A 20604-nucleotide genomic window follows, 5' to 3' on the forward strand; every position below is an offset into this window, starting at 1 on the left:
TGAGAATGTTGCGCTTTCGATTTCACAGAAAGATGTTTCTCGGTCCATGAAAGCTCCAAATATAGTTGACACAGAACGGTAATTCTCAGCTTCTCATCACAGAAACTCCAAGTTCACGCGTTCTTAACTGGTTTTTTTCTTTTTGCATAAAGGTGGAATTTCAGATTCCACAGTACCTTACATTTGAGAAATGGAATATTTCCTGACACATCATTAAACAAAGAACGTCACAGTCATCAGCGATTGCAGCCCTCCAAAGTGAGCCGGTGAGCCCTGAGGGAACTCAGGAAGGAAAAGAATACCTGCCATCCAGGAGCCATCAGACTGCAGCCACTCCCTGCCGTGAGCCATGCGGAAACTCAGGATGTGAAAACATTGGCCCCAGAGAGCTGAGGTGCAGATCAAAGGAATGATTTCAGTGAGCCCAGACTCTTGCATCTTCCCATATATAGAAAAGCACTAATTTCCTTAACTTGGGATATCTGGTTTTCCTTAATTAACAATAATCTTCTGACCTTCAGACTCCCTGCCCTTTCTTGCAAAAACTATGTAATCTGGCTCCGCCCCCCTCACCTCCTCAGAGCAGTTTCTCAGGGTTTCTTGAGATGCTGCTTCCTGGGCTTGAAGTCCTAAAAATTCCTATCGAGTAGAACGTAACTCTCAACTTCTAGGTTGTGAACATTTTTTAGGTGGACACATTTCACCTATTTCTAATTCCGCCTCTTCTTGATTTTATCTTGTTTAGATAGATGTCCCGGATTTCTCTGCTTCATTTCCCTCTATTTCATGCCCAAATCCCAAAGTCCTCTGCTGCCTCTTGCTGGATGTTGTGACGGAAGGATGCTCAAACCACCTACCAGCTCACACAACTGAAGCGCGGTGAAACGAAACTTGAAACTGAAGTCCTGCAAACGATAAAGGAAACCGAAAGTCTCCCGGACCTCTGGCCTTACGGGGGCCCCGCCCCGCCCCGCCCCGTCCGACCCCTACACCGGTTCTACGCTCCACGCCCTCCTGCCTTTCTGCGGTGCGCTCAGCTGCTCTTCAGACGCTGCGGGTCCGGCTCCAGGTTCGGTCCGGGGTAAAGGGTGTGAGGGCGTCTCGCGGGTCCCGGGGCGCTGCGGTCTCGCAGGGGCTCGAGGTCTTTGACCTGATGGGCGGGGAGGTGCCCGGCGCGGGCATTGGGCGCAGGGGATGCAGGGTGGGGGCGAGGGATGCGCGATGCTGCGGAGGGCGGTGCGTCGCAGAGCTCCGGAGTTGCAAGGGGGAAGTGGGCGCTGGCGGGGGCGGGGGCGTGGAGCGCTGAGGTCTGAGGAGGGAGACGAGTGCTCAGGCACTAAGGGTCCTCTTCGGAGAAAGGGTGGGCATGGGGCTACTGGGGAGACCAAAGCGCGTCAGAGGCGGGCAGGGCCGGTGAGCCCTGGACGGGGCAGCGCCAAGCAGGTTCCTCATCCCTGCGGAGCCTCGGACCCAAACCAAACTTGCAGAATCAGAGTCTGCATTTTCATAATGTCTCCTAGGTGATTCCTACATTTCAGTGGCTTAGCGCTGTAAGAATTTATTTATTTCTTTAACGAAGTATTCGCGGTCAAGGGGTACGCATTCGTTTTCTATTGCTGTGCAACAAATGATCACCACTTAAGTGGCTGAAGTCCGTCGAAATTCACCGTGTTAAGAGTTTCAGTGGATGGGAAGTCCAGGCAGGGGGCTGAGCCCCGGACCTGCGTCTCCCGGCTGGAATGAAGGCGTCCGCTGGCTGGAAGGATCCAGTTCCTTGCAGCTGTGGGGCTGGAGTTCCCTGTTTCTTGTTGGCCGGAGGCTCCTCCTGGCCTGTAGAGACCCCGCTGAGGGGCTTAGCCTCAGCTTTAGGTCTGCAGAGCCAGCAGGAGAATCTCCTTTCTCCTGTGTATGATAGTCTCGCAGATGTACCCCCATGAGGGGAGACGCTGTCCCACTAAAGTCACAGGTCCTGCCCACGCCCAGGGGACAGGTTATGGGGGGCGGGGCACACCGGGGAGGCTGGGGTCTCAGAGGCCACCCTCAAGTCCTGCCCACTGCGGGTCAGCTCCTCTGCAGGCCTTGTTTCAGGAGCGGTCCCCTCGCGTGCTCCACCATCACCTGGACCGTGTACTCTGGCTCTGGCTGTCTCTCCTTCAACGTGTAGTCCACGATTCCTCTTTTTTTTCCCCTTCTTTCAATTTAAGATTTTAAAATCAGAACCCAAACAAGGTTCTGACACTACTGTGTTTGGAAGTTTGTTACCATTTCTTTCATCCTCTTGCAATTTATTTCTTAATAAGCTGGGGGTTTTTGTTTGAAAGTTTATATTGGTGGTGGTTTTTCTTTTGTTTTTTTTTTAATTAATTAATTTATTTTTGTCTGCGTTGCGTCTTCGTTGCTGCTCAAGGGCATTCTCTAGTTGCTGCGAGCGGGGGCTACTCTTCCTTGCGGTGCGCAGGCTTCTCTTTGCAGTGGCTTCTTGTTGCGGAGCACGGGCTCTAGGCAGGTGGGCTTCAGTAGTTGTGGCACGTGGGCTCAGTAGTTGTGGCTCATGGGCTCTAGAGCGCAAGCTCAGTAGTTGTGGTGCACGGGCTTAGTTGCTCCACGGCATGTGGGATACCCCCGGACCAGGGCACGAACCCATGTACCCTGCATTGGCAGGCAGATTCTTAACCACTGTGCCACCAGGGAAGCCGGGTTGTTTTTATTTTTATTTATTTTATTTTATTTATTTATTTTTGTGGTACACGGGCCTCTCAGTGTTGTGGCCTCTCCCGTTGCGGAGCACAGGCTCCGGACGCGCAGGCTGAGAAGCCATGGCTCACGGGCCCAGCCGCTCCGCGGCATGTGGGATCCTCCCGGACCAGGGCACAAACCCGCGTCCCCTGCATCAGCAGGCGGACTCTCAACCACAGTGCCACCAGGGAAGCCCCGGTTGTTTTTTTTTTAAATCTTGTCTTGTAGTGATTCTCCTAGTCCTCTTGGCATATTTTAACATTTAAGATGTTCTTCTGTTTTCTAAATTTCTAAGTGACAGTTCTTGCTACCAGAGATTTGATCAAATTCAGGTTTAAGATCCCCCGCCCCGCCGCTGGAGTATTTCCACACTGGTGTAGTTCTGTATGGAAACAGCTCTTTGCCTCTATTTTTGTTGTGTCACCACCTAAAAATGCCGAGATCGATTTGTTTACTGGAAGCTGTAAACTGGAACCACCCAGTTCTACATTTTTGTCTCTGTTTGTGAGCTGGGTTACCCCCGGCCTCACAGAAATGAAGCCTCCCCATGTATGAACCTCCCTATTTGGCTCATTGTATGAATTTCATACTATAAGTCTTTGTCATAATTTATAGTATTTTATGACTTTAATTCTTGTGATTTGTTTCTATTTTGAATCAAAAATGGAAAACCAGTTAGCAGCACTTACAAAATTATGATTATGTACAATAGTAGGCAGTCTTTATCTTTGCCTGGGAAACATAGTTCCATATCATTAAGACTCCTGCTTGAAATGGATACTTCTCAAAATTCGAAGTGTCATGCATCCTCTTTTCTTTTTAGCTTCCTTTAATTCTCGTGGACCGTACATAATTTCAATGTTTCTTGATTGTCCTCTTTATCTTTTTTCTTCAATTTTCTGTACTATCTTTTAAAATAAATTTTCATTTAAGATGAGTCGTTGGTGAGGTTTCCGACTGCTTTTTAAAAATTTTTTCATTAATTTTTTTAATTGGCTGCATTGGGTCTTCGTTGCTGCGTGCGGGCTTTCTCTAGTTGCGGTGCGCGTGCTTCTCATTCCGGTGGCTTCTCTTGTTGCGGAGCACGGGCTCTAGGCACGTGGGCTTCAGTAGTTGTGGTTCGCAGGCTCAGTAGTTGTGGCGCACGGGCTTAGCTGCTCCGCGGCATGTGGGATCTTCCCCGACCAGAGCTCGAACCACTGTCCCCGGCATTGGCATGCGGATTCTTAACCACTGCGCCACCAGGGAAGCCCCTGACTTCTTAAATGTCTAGTACTACTGTCTTTTCCCTCTCCTGATGAATTGAATGACTGTTTGGATACAGAATTCTTAGTTCAAAACATTTTCCTCTCAGAACTTTGAAAGTATTCTTTTCTTTTATCAAGACATCCAGTAATGCTCTCATTTTGATGTGTTGTATCTGTGTGCCAGGTACTATTTTAATCCATTTGTATGCATCAGCTCATACTTTTAAATGGCTTGCAAACACAGCCAGGGGGAAGTAATATGATTGTCCGATGAGTGGATGAGTGAAGTGAGACAGAGAACGTAACTTACCTCAACTGTAGTATGTTCACAACTGGGGTGAGAAGCCTGGCGTCCTGCTGGCAGCGCCCATGTTCCCTCTGCTCACATCTGCCTTACACCTCTTTGTGGTGCTTCTGTCTTTCTCTGTATTCCTGGAGCTCTTCGGTTTTCACAAGCTGTGTGTAAGCATGGTTTTCTCTTTTGCCATTATTTCTGCTCAGTGCTTGGAAAAACTTTTCCATCTAAAAAAGTATATTTTTCTTTAACTCTGGCCTAATATTGTTATGTTATGCTAACTATTATATCTTTGATTACTTTTAATTTATCCCCACCCCACTTTGCAATCGTACTTCTCTGTGACTGGAATTACTGTGACATGGACTTAGAACTTGTTGATCTCTCCTCCATATGTTAGTAATTTTTCTATTTTCATCTCTTTGATTTTCTCTTCTCTCCTCTAAGAAATTTCCTGGATTTTAACCCCTAGATCCGCTAACTTGAAACTTCAGCATGCCCATTCCATTGTTCTGTGCATAAATTATTTTTCTGAAATTGTATTTAAAATTTTTATGAGCATTTACTTTTTTGTTTTACTGTAGCAACCTGTTACTATTTTATTAGTTAATGTCACTGTCATTATTGAGAACTCTAACTGGAGTTTTTTTTTTTTAAGGACTGTTCTGTCCTTGAATCATGTTTGTTCGTCTGGCTTCGTATTTTTTTTTCTTCCCCCTTAAATGTCGAGCGATTCTAATGTTTTATACATATTCACTCGTGGTTATTATGATAGGTAGCTGGTTTTATTTTACTTAGCATGTTTCTCCCTTACATGAGAGAGAACTGAGCGTAATGATTGTGGATTCTGTGTGATGTTTAGGTGAGAACCAGTTTGGGATAAAGTTTCATATGGAAAGCTTCTTGTGAGGGTTGGGGAACAGGCCGGGAGTCCCTTACCTGTCAGATGAAGGAGGCTTTATTCTGCCAACATAGCTGTGGTTGAAAATCTGCCCAGTGCCCAGCATGCACTCATGTCCCATTAGTCATTGTTACTTAATTTCAAAACCTGTATCATCTCTTTCAGTTTATGTGCATTATATTTTCAAATGAAGGTGTTAGGACTTAATTTGTTTGGAGCTCACTGCTTAATACATGAACTATTAGGTATTCATTTTGTCTTAGGAGTACGATTTAAAAAAAAAAGTCCTGAGACGTTAAGGGCACCCGTGAACCTCTGGGATGCTGTGACTTAACCCATCTCATCTCGTGTATCTGATACTGTCTTTGCTGATGCTGTGTCTCTCTGTCCAAGTGCCTTCATCCACACCGGTGGCCTCACTTAACCATAATACTGAAACTGCTCTCACACTGAGGTCTAGCCCAGACCTCGTGTTTGATCTCTAGACCTGTACATTTAATTACTTACAGGACATATCCCATAGTAAATCGAACCCAGGCTGACCACAAATGAACTTAGGATCTTTCTCTGACGTTGGCCGCATCCCAAGGTTTCCAGCCCAGGGAGCAGCCTCGCCTTGCATGCGATTGCATCAGGTAGAATCCTAAGGGGCTCCTCTTCTGTATCCGTAGCTGATCCATTACCTCATCATGTCAAACTCACCTTCTGAGTATCTGAGATGAACATGTGCCTCAAACTACTGTGCAGCTGCACTACATGCAGCTACTACCGTTGCTCTAGAACAGTGGCTTTCTCTCCGCCTCACTAGCGGGGTCTTTGCTTCACCCCATCTATTCTCTGTACTGGAGCCAGTGTAATCTTCCAAGATGCACAGTCAATCACATTACTACCTGCTTAAAATCCATCAGTGGATTTTAGGATGACAAACATGCGATCAGAGGCTCTGCATGACTTTGTGTTTCTGCACTCCAGCGCGGCTGGCTTCTTCTCAGGACCTAGAACCATCCACACACTTTCCTGCCACAAGGCTTTTGCGCCAGGTGTTCTGGGTTCTCTCTGCCTGCAGTGCTACCCACCCCACCCCTTTGTTTAATTATATCTCGTCTTATCCTTCAGAACTCAGCTCAAGCATTGCTTCTTTAGGGAAGTGTCCACTGACCTTTTGACTTTGTCACATTTGCAATGTTCCATTGTTCGTATGATTATCTGATTGATATTTATCTTTCTTGGTAAATTTTAAGTTTCATGGGAACTGACAGCATTTTGACTTTTGTTCATTCTTGTATTCCCAGTGCCTTAAGTTTTGTTTAACACACAATAGTCATTCAGTACCGTTTGTTGATGGAATAATTCATTTCTAATTTTTCTTTCTTTGTAGGTCTGCTGTTTTCATTAGCATCTGCCACTTAGAGGTACCACAGTAAAGGATATTTGCTATATTTAATATTTTCCATCAGGTTGGAGGCACGTGGCAAGAATGGGTAATTTTCAATTTAAAATATTTATAAATTGTAAAATAATGATTCTGCAAGCTACACAGATTTAATAGAATTAACTTTATGACTTTTTTCTTTCTCAAATAATTTGTAAATGATAGCTCTTTTAAAAAGAATTGATTGAAAATAATTCATTCTCTTTCTCTCTCTCTTTTTTTAGGTTTAGAAAAGTACCTGAAGCTTTTGGAGAAAATGTCACAGTTGATTTTGGATGAAATGGCAGAAGCTGAGTGAGTGTTGTAGTAATAAATTAAGAGATATAAAGTTCTACATCTTATTTGCTGTGTATCGGATTGGCCTTGAAGCGATTATCTACCTTTCATCTATCTATCATCTACCGTCTGTCTATATCTATCTATCTATCCATCCGTCCTTCCATCTCTCCACATATCTAATCTATTTATCATTTATCTTAGTATATGTATTATAGTATTTTATATATATATATATATGAGATTGTTGAACACAGAACTTTTAGAGCTGTTGGATGGTCGGTGGAAACAGTCTTCTCTTGCTTTGTTGTCCATGGCTGTCAATGAACCCATCATTTTATGAAAGGATGAGATTTTTTTTTTCCCGTATTTGAGAGCATTTATTCAATCTTCTCGAAATCATGCTTACAATTTCCATGTATTTTTTTTTTAAACATCTTTATCGGAGTATAATTGCTTTACACTGGTGTGTTAATTTCTGCTATATAACAAAGTGAATCAGCTACACATATACATATGTTCGCATGCCTCCTCCCTCTACAGTAATTCGCTCTTTTTTTTTAACATCTTTATTGGAGTATAATTGCTTTACAGTGGTGTGTTAGTTTCTGCTTTATAACAAAGTGAATCAGTTATACATTTACACATGTTCCCATGTCTCCTCCCTCTACAGTAATCTCTTTTTTTTTTAACGTCTTTATTGGCGTATAATTGCTTTACACTGGTGTTAGTTTCTGCTTTATAACAAAGTGAATCAGGTATACATATGTTCCCATGTCTCCTCCCTCTACAGTAATTCTCTTTTTTTTTTTTAACATCTTTATTGGAGTATAATTGCTTTACAGTGGTGTGTTAGTTTCTGCTTTATAACAAAGTGAATCAGGTATACATATACATATGTTCCCATATCTCTTCCCTCTTGCATCTCCCTCCCTCCCACCCTCCCTATCCCACCGCTCTAGGTGGTCACTAAGCACCGAGCTGATCTCTCTGTGCTATGCAGCTGCTTCCCACTAGCTCTCTGTTTTACGTTTGGTAGTGTATATATGTCCATGCCACTCTCTCACTTTGTCCCAGCTTACCCTTCCCCCTCCCCATATCCTCAAGTCCATTCTCTAGTAGGTCTGTGTCTTTATTCTTTATTCCGTCTTGTCCCTAGGTTCTTCATGCCTTTTTTTTTTAAATTTTAGATTCCATATATATGTGTTAGCATACGGTATTTGTTTTCCTCTGACTTACTTCACTCTGTATGACAGTCTCTAGGTCCATCCACCTCACTACAAATAACTCAATTTCGTTTCTTTTTATGGCTGCGTAATATTCCATTGTATGTGTGTGCCACATCTTCTTTAGAAAGGATGAGATTGATGAAGCAGGAAGGTCTATATTCAGATACAGGTGTTCAGTCCCTGAGTCCGGCCCACATTTTGGCCTTAGATAACGTGCTCTGTTTTCGAGCCTCAGTTTCCTTCCCTGTTGAGCGGAGGTGATGCTGATTCCTCCTGTGAAGAACACTCATGCGTGCGGGTGTCTTTGGCAAGTCAGTGTAGAGACCAACGTGAAAGAATTACTCAGTAAATCAAGCTATTGATGATAATGATATGAAGATAATAATGATAATAAAGCTGCTGCCTTTGGGGCCTGATTTCATCTTCGTGTAATTTTTCATTTTCACTGTTTGTATTTTAGTTATGACAGTCTGTTGAATGATTTTGTTGAGTCTGAGTTTTTTCTGATTGATGGAGACTCACTGCTGATGACATACATCTGTGAGAAATCGTTGCGGCCTGAACAGGGCCTGCACTTCTTTTACCTGGTGGAATGCTACCTTGTGGATCTAATTAATAAAGGAGGACAGTTTGCCGTCGTCTTCTTCAAGGTAACGTGACAGTTGGGTTCTTTTCTATGATTTGAGAACTGAGACTACAATGACATTGTTTTATAAGTAGGTTTTTCTTCTTATTTCAAAGTGAAGTAGATCTATAAAAATTCAGCAAATTTAAAGGGAATAACAGAAAAAAAAAGTGACCCAGGATCCCAGTATTCAGAAATTACTACATTGAGGATTATTATTATTTTTATTGGAGTATAGTTGTTTTACAATGTTGTGTTAGTTTCTGCTGTGCAGCAAAGTGAAGTAGAGTTCTCTCTGCTATATAGTAGGTTCTCATTAGTTAACTATTTTATACATACTGGTGTATATATATCAATCCCAATTACCCAGTTCTTCCCACTCCCCCCTTTCCCCCCTTGGTGTCCATACGTTTGTTTCTATTTCTTTGTCTCTATTTCTGCCCTGCAAACCGGTTCATCTGTACCATTTTTCTAGGTTCCACATATATGCGTTAATATACGATATTTGTTTTTCTCTTTCTGACTTACTTCACTCTGTATGACAGTCTCTAGGTCCATCCACGTCTCTACAGGTGACCCAGTTCAAGAAGAAACATGCACCCCAGTGTTCATTGCAGCACTATTTACAATAGCCAGGTCAACGTAAATGTCCATCACAGACGAATGGAGAAAGAAGATGTGGTACATATACACAATGGAATATTACTCAGCCATAAAAAGGAATGAAATTGGGTCATTTGTAGAGGATTATTTTTTATTTGCCCTCATAGAGCTTTCCTGTGAGGACACACAGGACCCTGGAGGAGGGGGAGGGGTGTCCTCGGAAGCGACTGAGCTGATATCCGGGTTCTAATCTCCCAACTCCAAGTAGGTCCACCTCTGTCTTCAAAACTCAACAGTTTGTGGGGGCTTCCCTGGTGGCGCAGTGGTTGAGAGTCTGCCTGCTAATGCGGGGGACGTGGGTTCGAGCCCTGGTCTGGGAGGATCCCACATGCCGCGGAGCAACTAGGCCTGTGAGCCACAGCTACTGAGCCTGCGTGTCTGGAGCCTGTGCTCCGCAACGGGAGAGGCCGCGATAGTGAGAGGCCCCCGCGCCGCGATAGTGAGAGGCCCCTGCTTGCCGCAACTAGAGAAAGCCCTCGCACAGAAACGAAGACCCCACACAGCAAAAATAAATTAATAAACTCCTACTCCAGCAACTAAAAAAAACAAAAAAACCAAAAAAACCCAGTTTGTTTGAGCCCAGAGGTGGATCAAACTCACCAATGTTGCTTCGTTCTTATTTGCTCTGAAGTAAACACATCCAAGGGAAGATAGCTGGTCTTCCTTGATTTGAATGTGCATATAACTAATGAAATTTTAACAGTTTCAAATACATGTATGTATCATACCATCACCACCTCCTCATTCTACCCCTAAAGGTAACAAGTGTGTTATTCTTGGAGGTTTTAGTGCATGTCTGTTCAGTTCTTTTGTGATCCATATTATTGTTAGATATTTGAGCCTTGCTGACTGCCTGCGAGCAATGCATGAATTGTGGGCTTCTGATAAAAACCGGTGCTACTTCCGGGTGACCTGGGACTATCCCTGCAGCGCGATCCACCCCAGCTTTCCCTATGGTCGCTTTATAGCTACCATTTGCTTTTACATATTTTTCTTTCCTTTTTCTTTTTGAAGTGAGATTGGAGAGGAGAAGAATTAGAATGGGAAGGGAAAGTGTGAGTTAAAGGGGTAACATGTATTTAAACCCAAATTGTGATTTGTGGCATGTATCTGCAAAATGACAGTCAAGGATCGAGGGTCTATGTTCTGACTATAAAACAGAATACGACTGTGTTGGAACCTATTCCTTTAATGAGTTTCATGGTATGTGTTAACCAGCAAAACTAGTAGACGGCTAAATGATGATTTCAAAATTGTCTACCCCACAGGATGCTGAACATGCATACAACAGCATCCCTGAATTGCTTCCTCTGAGAATGGCGTTAATTCTCCACCTTCAGCATAATACCAACATTGATGTCCGAACAGACTTTTCTGGGTGCTTCTCACAAGAGTGGAAAAGTTTCTTGGAAGACAGTTATCCATATTTTCTGATCGTTGCCGATGAAAGCCTGAGCCATCTACAAGTACACCTTTTCAACTTTTTAATCATGCAGTCCTGGGCGATGAATGTCAATGCCGTGCTCTTCTCGGGCCAAGCATCCGATGTCCTTCGACTTTACGCGTACTTTATGCCGAGCAAGTACAAACACCAGTTGATTTTCCAGAAGGTAGTTTGCACCTAAAAGACAAACTTTTAGAATTTCACGAAATTTCTGCATTACTTGACTCAGTTTGATTTCTCCCTCTTTTATGGAAATTATCATAGGTTTAACAGAGAGGTGTAGAAAAATAGAAATGATAATAATAAAACAAAAATGCAGTCATTATTGGGCAGTTGTTGTCATAACAGTAGTGCTTGGTGCTTCCCATGAGTCATTTTATTTAACCTTCACAGTGACCCTGTGAGGGAGGTGTTAGTGTTGTCTGTGTTTTGCAGATGATGAAATAGATACTTGAACAAATAATCTGCCCATTGTCAATTCCAAATCCAGTAATACAGCCTGGATTTTAAAAGAGGCAGCCTGACCCCAGCACTTCGGTGCTTAAGCGTGGCATGCGCGTCCATCTCCACTTAGGAAGGCCAGACACGCGTCCACATACTAGTGAAATGATGGTGAATATGGTAGCTTTTCATGAGAAAACAATGGTGAAAGTTGATGAAATACAATTTAAAAAAAAAATTAAAAAAATATTTTGGCCGTACTGCATGGCACATAGGATCTTGTTTCCCCGACCAGGGATCCAGCCTGTGCCCCCTGCGTCGGAAGCATGGAGTCTTAATCACTGGACCGCCAGGGAGGTCCCTGAAATAAAATTATTTCTTAACATTAAATCATTAATAGAATTTTCAAAGTATTTAGAATTTTAATCCTCTGATCTTATTATTTTGCTGTATTGGTATAATTGGTAATGACTGTATTGAATGTTTGGGAGTTCAAAAATGCTCACCAATTTTAGAAATAAATTTGGTTTCTGTCTAATTTTCACTACTTATAGGGAATTTAGAATGTGAAGACAATTCTATATATCATCAAAATGATTTTTGTGTCAGTTAACATTTTCACTTTTTGGAGTTGAGGGTCACACCCCTCGTGGCACTGGCCACATCTGGATGGCTGTCACAAAATCCAATAAGATAGTTTACTTTGCTTTCGTTAGAACTTCAGTCATTAAACTATTTCCAACTCTGGTTGCCTGCTGTGAGTAGGAACAGCCTTGTGTGTGTATTTTTTTTTTAATTAAAAAATTATTTTTTGTAGTGACAGGAGGTCCTGTAATCCGTTCATTTTTTATTCTGTTAGAGCAATTTCTGAATCTGTGTTTGAAGAGTCCCTACAAACTTCCTTGCTAGTCTTTTCTCAAGAAAGACATTTCTTAATGGAGGATTTTATTTCTGGTAAATAATTTATTTCCTAGTTTATTGAACACTCACCTTAAAGAGGTGATTTCATTGATCAATTTGAGGACTGTGTGAAATGTGTATAAAAATGCCATGCATGTTGATAATGGCTGTTGCTGGATGTTCATTACCTGGGGAAGGCGGTTATGCTATTCTCTCTGTGTCTCTTTGAATTTTTTTCTAATAAAATCTAGTGCATTAAATGGGTAAATTGTTTCTTTTTGAGATATTGAAAATGTTCTAAAATTAGATTATGGCGATGGTTGCGCAACTCTGTAAATTTACCCAAAGCCGTTGAATTGTATCCTTAAAGTGAGGGGATTTTGTGTCATGTTAATTATACCTTGATGAAGTTGTTAAAAAATAAAATGGACCTTGACAAAAATTAATTTGGCGAAGACAGGCAGGCTTTAAAAGCATTGTTGATGATCTGTAATTACATTAGTGTATTTTTTTTTAACTTAGAAACATATTGTAACAGTATTATCTTCAATATATGATTTTCTTTAGTTGGAAAGTAATGTGATATATTATTTATGACGATTTATGTGACTTGCCTTCCTTTTGCAGAATGAAGAGCACTTTGAGAATGCTTATAAAACCCTGATTAAGCAATTGAAGGAATGTAGAGTTTTAGCATTAGGACGTCTTTTTGGAAATTTAAAATGGAAAGATATGATGGAAGAGGTACTGAAACTTTTAAAAATCTTTTGATTTGAATGAATTGTTTAATTACTAAAAAAATGCAAACATAGTTCAGAGTTCTCATATACCTCTCACCCAGCTTCCGCCCCCAGTGTTAAGATCTGATGTAACCAAGGTACGTTTGTCAAACCAGGAAATTACTATCACTATAATAATATTAACAGACAAACATATCAATAACAGACTTTAATACACCACTTTTTCCGATTATCAGAAAAATTATTCATAAATTTTATTTTTACTGGATGCCTAATATTTCTCTAATGCTGAACATTTAAATTGTTTGAAAATTGGCTTTAACAGATAACTTTGTGACGAACATCTTGGAGCATAAATCTTGGTACACATTTTGTATAACTTACCTAACCTACATACCTAGAACTTGCATAGTCAATCAGAAAGTATCAACATACATAATGATAATCATATGTATTGCCAAATAACTTTGCAGTAACTCTGTGCCTATGTATACTCTGATTTGCAAATATAAGAGAAATGACACGTCACATGATTTCCAGTGCTATTATCCTTAAAATATACTTTACTAATTTGAAAGTAAAAATATGCTATCTAATTGTCCTTTTTGTTACTAAAATGGTTGCACACTTTTATTAATATTTGTATTTTGTGAATTATCTGCTCATCTCTTATTAAAGGCTTAGATGTTTTATTGATTTATAGGAGCTCTTTACATATTTAAACGTAATAATTTCATTGAAATACTTATTATGTTCCCATTTTGAATTTTGTTTCTTGCTTTAAACAGAAATGTTTTTGTGTAGTCATATCTATATTTCTCTTCGGTACGAGTTCTTCTAGTAAGATCATTTATGATTGAAAACATTTTTCTAAATACCACGACATTTTACAATTTCTTTCCGTGACAGGCATGTGAAACTATTTCTCTGCTTAAGCAACTGTGGCCGGAAGGATCTGACATTCGGCAAGTTCTTTGTGTTACTTCGTGCTCCTTGTCTTTGAGTTTATACCATCACTTTTTAGAAAACAGATCGAAGACCACTGATGCTCAGAAAGCTAACATCCAACAGGTATGATAAGTTTACCGTGAAACACCAGTGAAATTTTATTTATTTGATTTTACTGAAACATCTGTTGTGCTGTTAGATGGGTTGGTGTTCTACTCACAGATGTTTCCCTTAGTACATTTTTAGTCAAATGTGTCCAGCCCTCCAGCGGAAGATAAGAAAGTGGCCCTTGGTGAGAGTTTACTCCCTTATGATGTTCTGGGCTCTTACATGCCTTGTGCCATTAAGTCTTCACGACAGCAGTTTAAGGGAGGTGCTGTGATTCTTACTGAGGTTCAGAGAGTCCAGGGAACATTCGTCAAACCCAAGGATGAAATACAGTGTGGATTGAAACCAGGTCTGTCTGTCTTATCCAAGCTCCACTCTGTCCACTGCCTTGTGCAAGGAGCTTCCTGCTGTCCTGGCTGGACAGATGCTAAAGCCACAGCTTCTGTAGGGCTGACAGAGGCCATTGAGACTCTGTAGACTGGTGTGGGTTTGTTCGCCAACCAACTAGCCATCCCTGTGTGTCTGCACATGTGCACGCATGCTCTCAGAAACACACGTGTACACGTACTGTGTTGTTTACAACCTGAGTGCTGGGGAACCCCCGGTTGAAGATTCTTATGAAAGAGAAACACAGTTTGGTCTCTTTCTTTCATAATTTCAGAAACGAACAGGGCTCGTCATCTTTCTCCTGTGTCCTTTAGGTCTGCTTGAATAGTGTCTTTGCAAAATAACGTAGATGGCTAGGCGTGCCATTTTAAATGATCACAAAAGTGATACTAAACCACTCGTCTCTCTGGGGCTTCTCATCGTTGGACCCCGTCTGGCCCTGTGGAGGCACACTGAATGAGCCTCAGTCTGGTTCCAGGGACAGCCCTGCAAACATTGTCTCATCAGGTTAAATATGCCCACTTCTTTACCCTGTTTCCACTTGGGTACGTTTTCAGATTGTACCGGTTTCCTCACCCTGGTAGTTTTCAGTATAACCTTTAAAATAGGACGCCTGGGAGAAAAGAGATGGAGCATTTCACGTGTGGCCCCGCCGTGCAGAATCCTGTGAGCTCCTGACGTCATGCGCTGCTGGGTCAGCTCATGTGAAGTTGGGCTCAACTAAGAACACAGGAAGTTGCTTCATGTAAACTGCTACTGAGCTGGCGGTTCCCTGTCTCTCTTACCCAACGTGTGTGTTATGTGAAGAAGAGAACTTTTGCAAAAATGCAGAGTGAACAGCGTAAGAGCGTGTGGTTCCTGCCCACGTGGTGCAGCTGCACCTTCTCTGAGGTACCCAGGCATCAGGTGGTGTCCTGGCCACGGTCCTCTGACCCACCTTCTTTATTTGATGCAGGTGGAGATGAACTGCCCCACCCTGGAGGGGGTGACAGATTGGTGTAGACTGCACTGTCTCAGCGTGGCATTTCTCCTCCACTTACCTCTTTCCCAAAGAGCATGTACCAGATTCATCACTTCCCGCTGGATTAAGGACATTCAGACTTTCTTAACAATGGTAAGTATACTCTTGATTAGTTTATTTTTATTATTTTATTATTATTATTTTTTTGCGGTACGCGGGCCTCTCACTGTTGTGGCCTCTCCCGTTGCGGAGCACAGGCTCTGGACGCGCAGGCCCAGCAGCCATGGCTCACGGGCCCAGCCGCTCTGCGGCATGTGGCATCTTCCCAGACCGGGGCACGAACCTGTCCCCCCCACATCAGCAGTTGGACTCTCAACCACTGCGCCACCAGGGAAGCCCTAGTGGATCAATTTGAATGGACATTTTTTAAGGATCTTGATACTTATAGTCAGAATGTCCAAGGAAAGTGTTTTAGAACCAATCAGTTAGGAAGCCGGTCCACAAATATTTGTTTAATGCACGTGCATCGTGTGGATCACAGGAAAAGAAGGTGTTCACCCACCCCGCCCAGCACTTCCACAGAGATACATTTTGCAGGGAGAGACAGATAAGGAATTTTTAAAACTACTCCTGCGGGATAGAAACTGCAGGACGCTTTAGAATCTGATACTAAAAAGACTGAACTCAGTCTGAAAAGGATGACTTCTCTTAAGAAATGAAGAGAAGTTAAGTAACCCAAGTCTATGTGTAGGAGTTAGCAGGTTGGAGGGAGGCTGCACACCAGGTTCTAGGAGGTAAAGCAGCCTGTGTGATCGTGCCGAGGATGGTGTGACCGAGTGTCCCTGGACTAGAAAGAACACAGGAAAGGGACAAAGTGGAAGGGACGGGTCGGAGGCAGACCCTGTGGCCCCTTCAGGTGCTGTTAGGAGGGTGGAGATGTAACCTGATGCCAAGCACAGCGAGAGGCAGCTGGATGGTCTCTAGGTCAGTGGCGCTTTCATTTCAAAACAGGTGTCTCAGGTGCAGTGCAGAGGGTGCATCAGAGAGGTGACACGTGGACTCGGGAAGCCAGTTAGGTGACTGTCACCTCCGTGCCTGTAAGTGGTGCTGATGTTGGGGACAAGGGCATGGGCAGAGGGCTGGACAGCAGTGGGCAGTCGATCATGATTTGAGGTGTGGAGTTGACAGGTTTAGTGAGTGAGCGGCGGGGGCAGGGAAGAGTCGGGGGGACAGTCTCCTCTTGAGCCTCCAGGGGGAGGGGAGGGTGCCATGGTCCACGGGACGCTGGTGGAGGCCACCGTGTGTTCAGTTTTGGAAAGAGTGCGTTTGAGGGTCCAAGGACATACCCAGATGGAGGTACCAGGTGAGCTGTGTAAATACTGGTTTGGAGCTCCGCAGAGTGGGATGCGTTGGACGTAAAGATTGGGAGTCATCAGCCCACGGATGTTCATGTAGTGGATGAAATTACGTTGGGAGAGAGATGATAAGAGGGCCCGGGGCAGAGACCCGAGAAAGTCCATCGTGCAGTGGTCCCACATAGGCTGAGGTGCTGGGAAGGAACTGCTGAAATGGATGGAGAGGAGAGAGGGGAACGGATGGCTCTGAGAGACGGGAACCGTGTCTCCAAATGTGGGCGTGGCTAATAGGATCAGGTGTGTTGAGAGCTGTAGGGGGTTAAGGACTGAGCACAGTCGACTGGGTTTGAGGGCACAGGGCTCACTGCTGCTGGGAATCAAGAGGCAGGTGAGCAGAGTGGTGGGGAGGAAAGTCAGTGTCAGTGATTCAGAGGTGAGTGGGAGGGAAAACATAACGGTGGAGAGAACTTTCTGTGTAAGAGGCTGAGAATAAGGGAATGGCAAAGGGCAGAGCTGGCACCTGGGTCAATGGAGAGTGCTTTGCAGCACTATTCACAACAGCCAAGACATAGAATCAACGTAAATATCCATCAACAGAGGAATGGATAAAGAAGATGTGGCACATATGTACAATGGAATATTACTCGGCCCTGAAAATGAATGAAATAATGTTATTTGCAGCAACGTGGATGGACCTAGAGATTGTCATACTGAGTGAAGTAAGTCAGACAGAGAGAGACAAATACCATATGATATCACTTATATGTGGAATCTAAAAAGATGATACAAATGAACTTATTTACAAAACAGAAACAGACTCACAGACATAGAATACAATCCTATGGTTACCAGGGTGTGTAAGGGGGGAGGGATAAATTGGGAGATTGGGATTGACATATACACACTACTCTATATAAAATAGATAACTAATAAGGACCTCTGTGTAGCACAGAGAACTCTACCTGATATTCTGTAATGATGTATACAGGAAAAGAATCTAAAAAAGAGTGGATAGTCTTTTATATGTATACATTTATATGTATAAGTGAATCACTTTGCTGTACACCTGAAACTAACACAACAGAGTAAATCCACTGTACTCCAATATAAAATAAAAAATAAAGAAAGAGTGCTTTTAAAATGACAGATGGAGCATGTCTAAATGCTGATCATGGAAACTAAGAGAGGATAGGATGAAAATACAGGGAGAGTCAGGTGAGGGGGGGGCATGTGGAGGATGCCCTTTTATGGAGGGAGGGGTATGGCCGTTCTTACAAGAGAGAGTGAAGAAAGAATGGTACAGATTGGCCGTGATGGAGGTTGTGGGGTCTGTTCCTGCTTGCTGGTGTGAATTTCCTGCTTGCTGGTGTGAATTTCCTCTGTGAAGTAGAGACAAAGTCATGTGCTCAAAGTCATGGCGAGGAAGCAGGCCCGGAAGTTTAAGAACAGTGAAATATGTGGGAGATATTTACTGGAGGCGGGGAAGAGTAAGCTCTACTGAGAGGGACATACCACCCTGTCCTGCCTGGTACTTTGGAGGCTTCCCTTGACATATTTGACAGAAGAATTATAGTGGCACCCGTATGTGTTATCATATACTTTTCCGTGTCCGGTGGGTCCTAACCACATGGCCGCAGGCACAAGGAAGCCAGCTGATGGCATGATATGTACAGAAAGGAACAAGAGAGTTTAGGCGGGGCGGACGCCCTTGGTGGATTTGTACCATTTTATAGAAAAGAAGACAGGAAAAGAGGTTTCCGTATCTTTGCAAGGGCGTGGTGCAAATGCTGGGCTAGGAAACAAAGCACCAGAGACAAGCTACAAGGACCCTATCGTGCAGGGGGAGAGCAGAGGGGCTGCTGACCTGGGGGACCTGGTGTGATCAGTGAAGGAGTGTGATGGCCATTACACAGGGCTGGAAGGATGGGCTGGCGGTGGGCGTGAGGAGCCCCTCTTCGGGGCTTGGCAGGCAGACAGACTGTCGTTCCCTGGCCCGTCTCTCCCTCTCCCTTACTTCCCATCTTACTGTAAATGCCTGCCATTCTCTGCCTGAAGGTTTGATCTTCTGGGTCTGAAATGCTGGGGTGTAATGCCCCACCGACGGCAGGTGAGGGCTGGGTGCAGGAGACCCCAGCTTCCTTACACGTCGGGGCAGGTAACCCTGAAACGTGCTCTACGCTCTCAGAATTCCCCAGTGGAATTAAGCTCTGGTTGTCCACAGGGGTCGTGGGTTGGAAAACATGGTCCTTCCTGGTTTTCTTTTCTTTCCCGTCTCACTTCTGCATCCCCTCACGGGCGCCTCTTGAGAGCAGTCACAAATTAGTGCTTTTCCATAAAGTTGAGGCTCGGGGTCTGCTTCATGGGGGAGCCCAAAGCAAGGCAAGGACGGAGAGCAGGTCCTGGTGATGGCAGGCATGGGTATGTTGGGGAGAACGTGACCTGGGTCAGAGGGGTGAGGGGAATCGCTGGATACAAGACATTCGAGAAGTGTCGATGGTATCGTCTTCTTGGAGGCTGAAGTTATCTGTGGTGCTGGTGAAGCTGCGCCAGGCAGGAAAGTCATCGTTACTTGGGTACGTGGGGGACCTAGGAGCGTGGTCAGGAGGGGCTTCCAGACGGAGCAGACGGATGGCGGCAGGCTTTTGGGCCGGGGGAGGAGGATAGATTGGAAGTGACGAGGACACCCCCTCTTCTCCATCCTGTGGTCAAGCCATGCATGGAGCCAGGTGGCAGGGGAGGTGCTTGTTCATCGGGAAAGGCCGCGATCTGCACTGTGGTCCCCTCTTCCTCACTTTTCCATCCTCAGCAGACAGGTGTGTCAGAACCACACAAAAAGGAATTCTTCAGGGCTTCTTAGCCTTTTTGTTCTGGGCCCCTGTGGCTATCTGATGAATGTTATGGCCCAGAATAATATAAATGCCTCAAATAAGGTTCTGAGGGAAATCAGTTATGATGAAATACTGTTATCAAAATATTATAACCGTATCGTTTGTGATATAGTAACACATGTGCTTCTTTGTTACTACATTAGATAATCAGATAAATACCGTACTTTCAATGGATGGTGAGTGTCAGCAATATCTCGATATGTTTGCAGTGCTTATAATGAAAACATCTGTGATCCCTACTGGTGCCCGATCCCAGCTACTGCCTGGGAGGGACGGTATTTTGTCTGGGTTTGCAATGGAAGAAAATACAAAGTTTGCCACAGGTTAGCAAAAATAAAAATGTAATTTTCTGACCCAAGTTCATGGACTCCCCGAATTCTATCAGGTGAAGAACGTCTGTGAAAACCGTTTTTCTGCACTACCTCTCCCTCATAAGCCTGGCCTCCGGCTAGACTGGCAGGTGCCCTTACTTTGGGGATTGGAAAAACAAAAGCCAAATTCCTGGCTTTTAAAATAATAATACAGTAAGTTCCCTTCACATTTCGAACTTCCAAAGATGTGAACGTGTGTTCGCACGTCCAGTCACGTAAGTTAGTTCATGTGTCTGGCACGCATTGTCCTGTGCATGGTTCCTCTACAAGTGGTTGTGCTTTTGTGCACTTTACTATCCTGTGTTTGTTTTTTATGTATTCTTTGTGTGAAAAGTATTATAAATCTATGACAGTACATACTATATAGCCGACTGTGTTAGTTGGGTACCTAGGCTAACTTTGTTGGACTTACGAACAAATTGCACTGACGAACAAGCTCTTGGAATAGAACTCGTTCGTATGTAGGGGACTTGCTGTACATTGATCCATGTATAACAAATATTATTGAAAAGACAACTGTCTTCTTCTGCCCCCACTGCGCCTCCCTCCCCCTTCCCATAGAGTGTCCGTGAGTGAGGAGGGGACCCCGTTGGAGAATAAGTGAAGGGTCCCCTGCGTGGGGTGGGCAGCGTGATGGAGTCCGCCCTGAGGTTTCGG

The 20604-nt window shown here is 43.7% G+C and overlaps 1 protein-coding gene across 4 annotated transcripts in view; it reads left to right on the top strand.

The window, feature by feature from the left end:
* Positions 1-952: 952 nt before the first annotated feature.
* DDX60 (DExD/H-box helicase 60) overlaps positions 953-20604 on the top strand; it is an 85398-nt gene continuing 65746 nt past the window's right edge. For 3 of the 4 annotated variants that reach the window (XM_027096498.1, XM_027096501.1, XM_027096500.1), the window contains exons 1-8: positions 955-1069; positions 6558-6660; positions 6836-6905; positions 8577-8766; positions 10673-11014; positions 12817-12933; positions 13839-14000; positions 15328-15486. In XM_027096498.1, the coding sequence (XP_026952299.1) occupies positions 6657-6660; positions 6836-6905; positions 8577-8766; positions 10673-11014; positions 12817-12933; positions 13839-14000; positions 15328-15486 (1044 nt within the window). In that variant the 5' untranslated portion in view covers positions 955-1069; positions 6558-6656. Of the gene's footprint in view, positions 1070-6557; positions 6661-6835; positions 6906-8576; positions 8767-10672; positions 11015-12816; positions 12934-13838; positions 14001-15327; positions 15487-20604 lie in introns of all 4 variants that reach the window. The other variant, XM_027096502.1, reaches the window with a different exon arrangement.

This window comes from Aethalodelphis obliquidens, unplaced genomic scaffold, assembly GCF_003676395.1.
Source record: "Aethalodelphis obliquidens isolate GAN/ISIS:26980383/991018 unplaced genomic scaffold, ASM367639v1 scaffold103, whole genome shotgun sequence".
Lineage (NCBI taxonomy): Eukaryota > Metazoa > Chordata > Mammalia > Artiodactyla > Delphinidae > Aethalodelphis > Aethalodelphis obliquidens.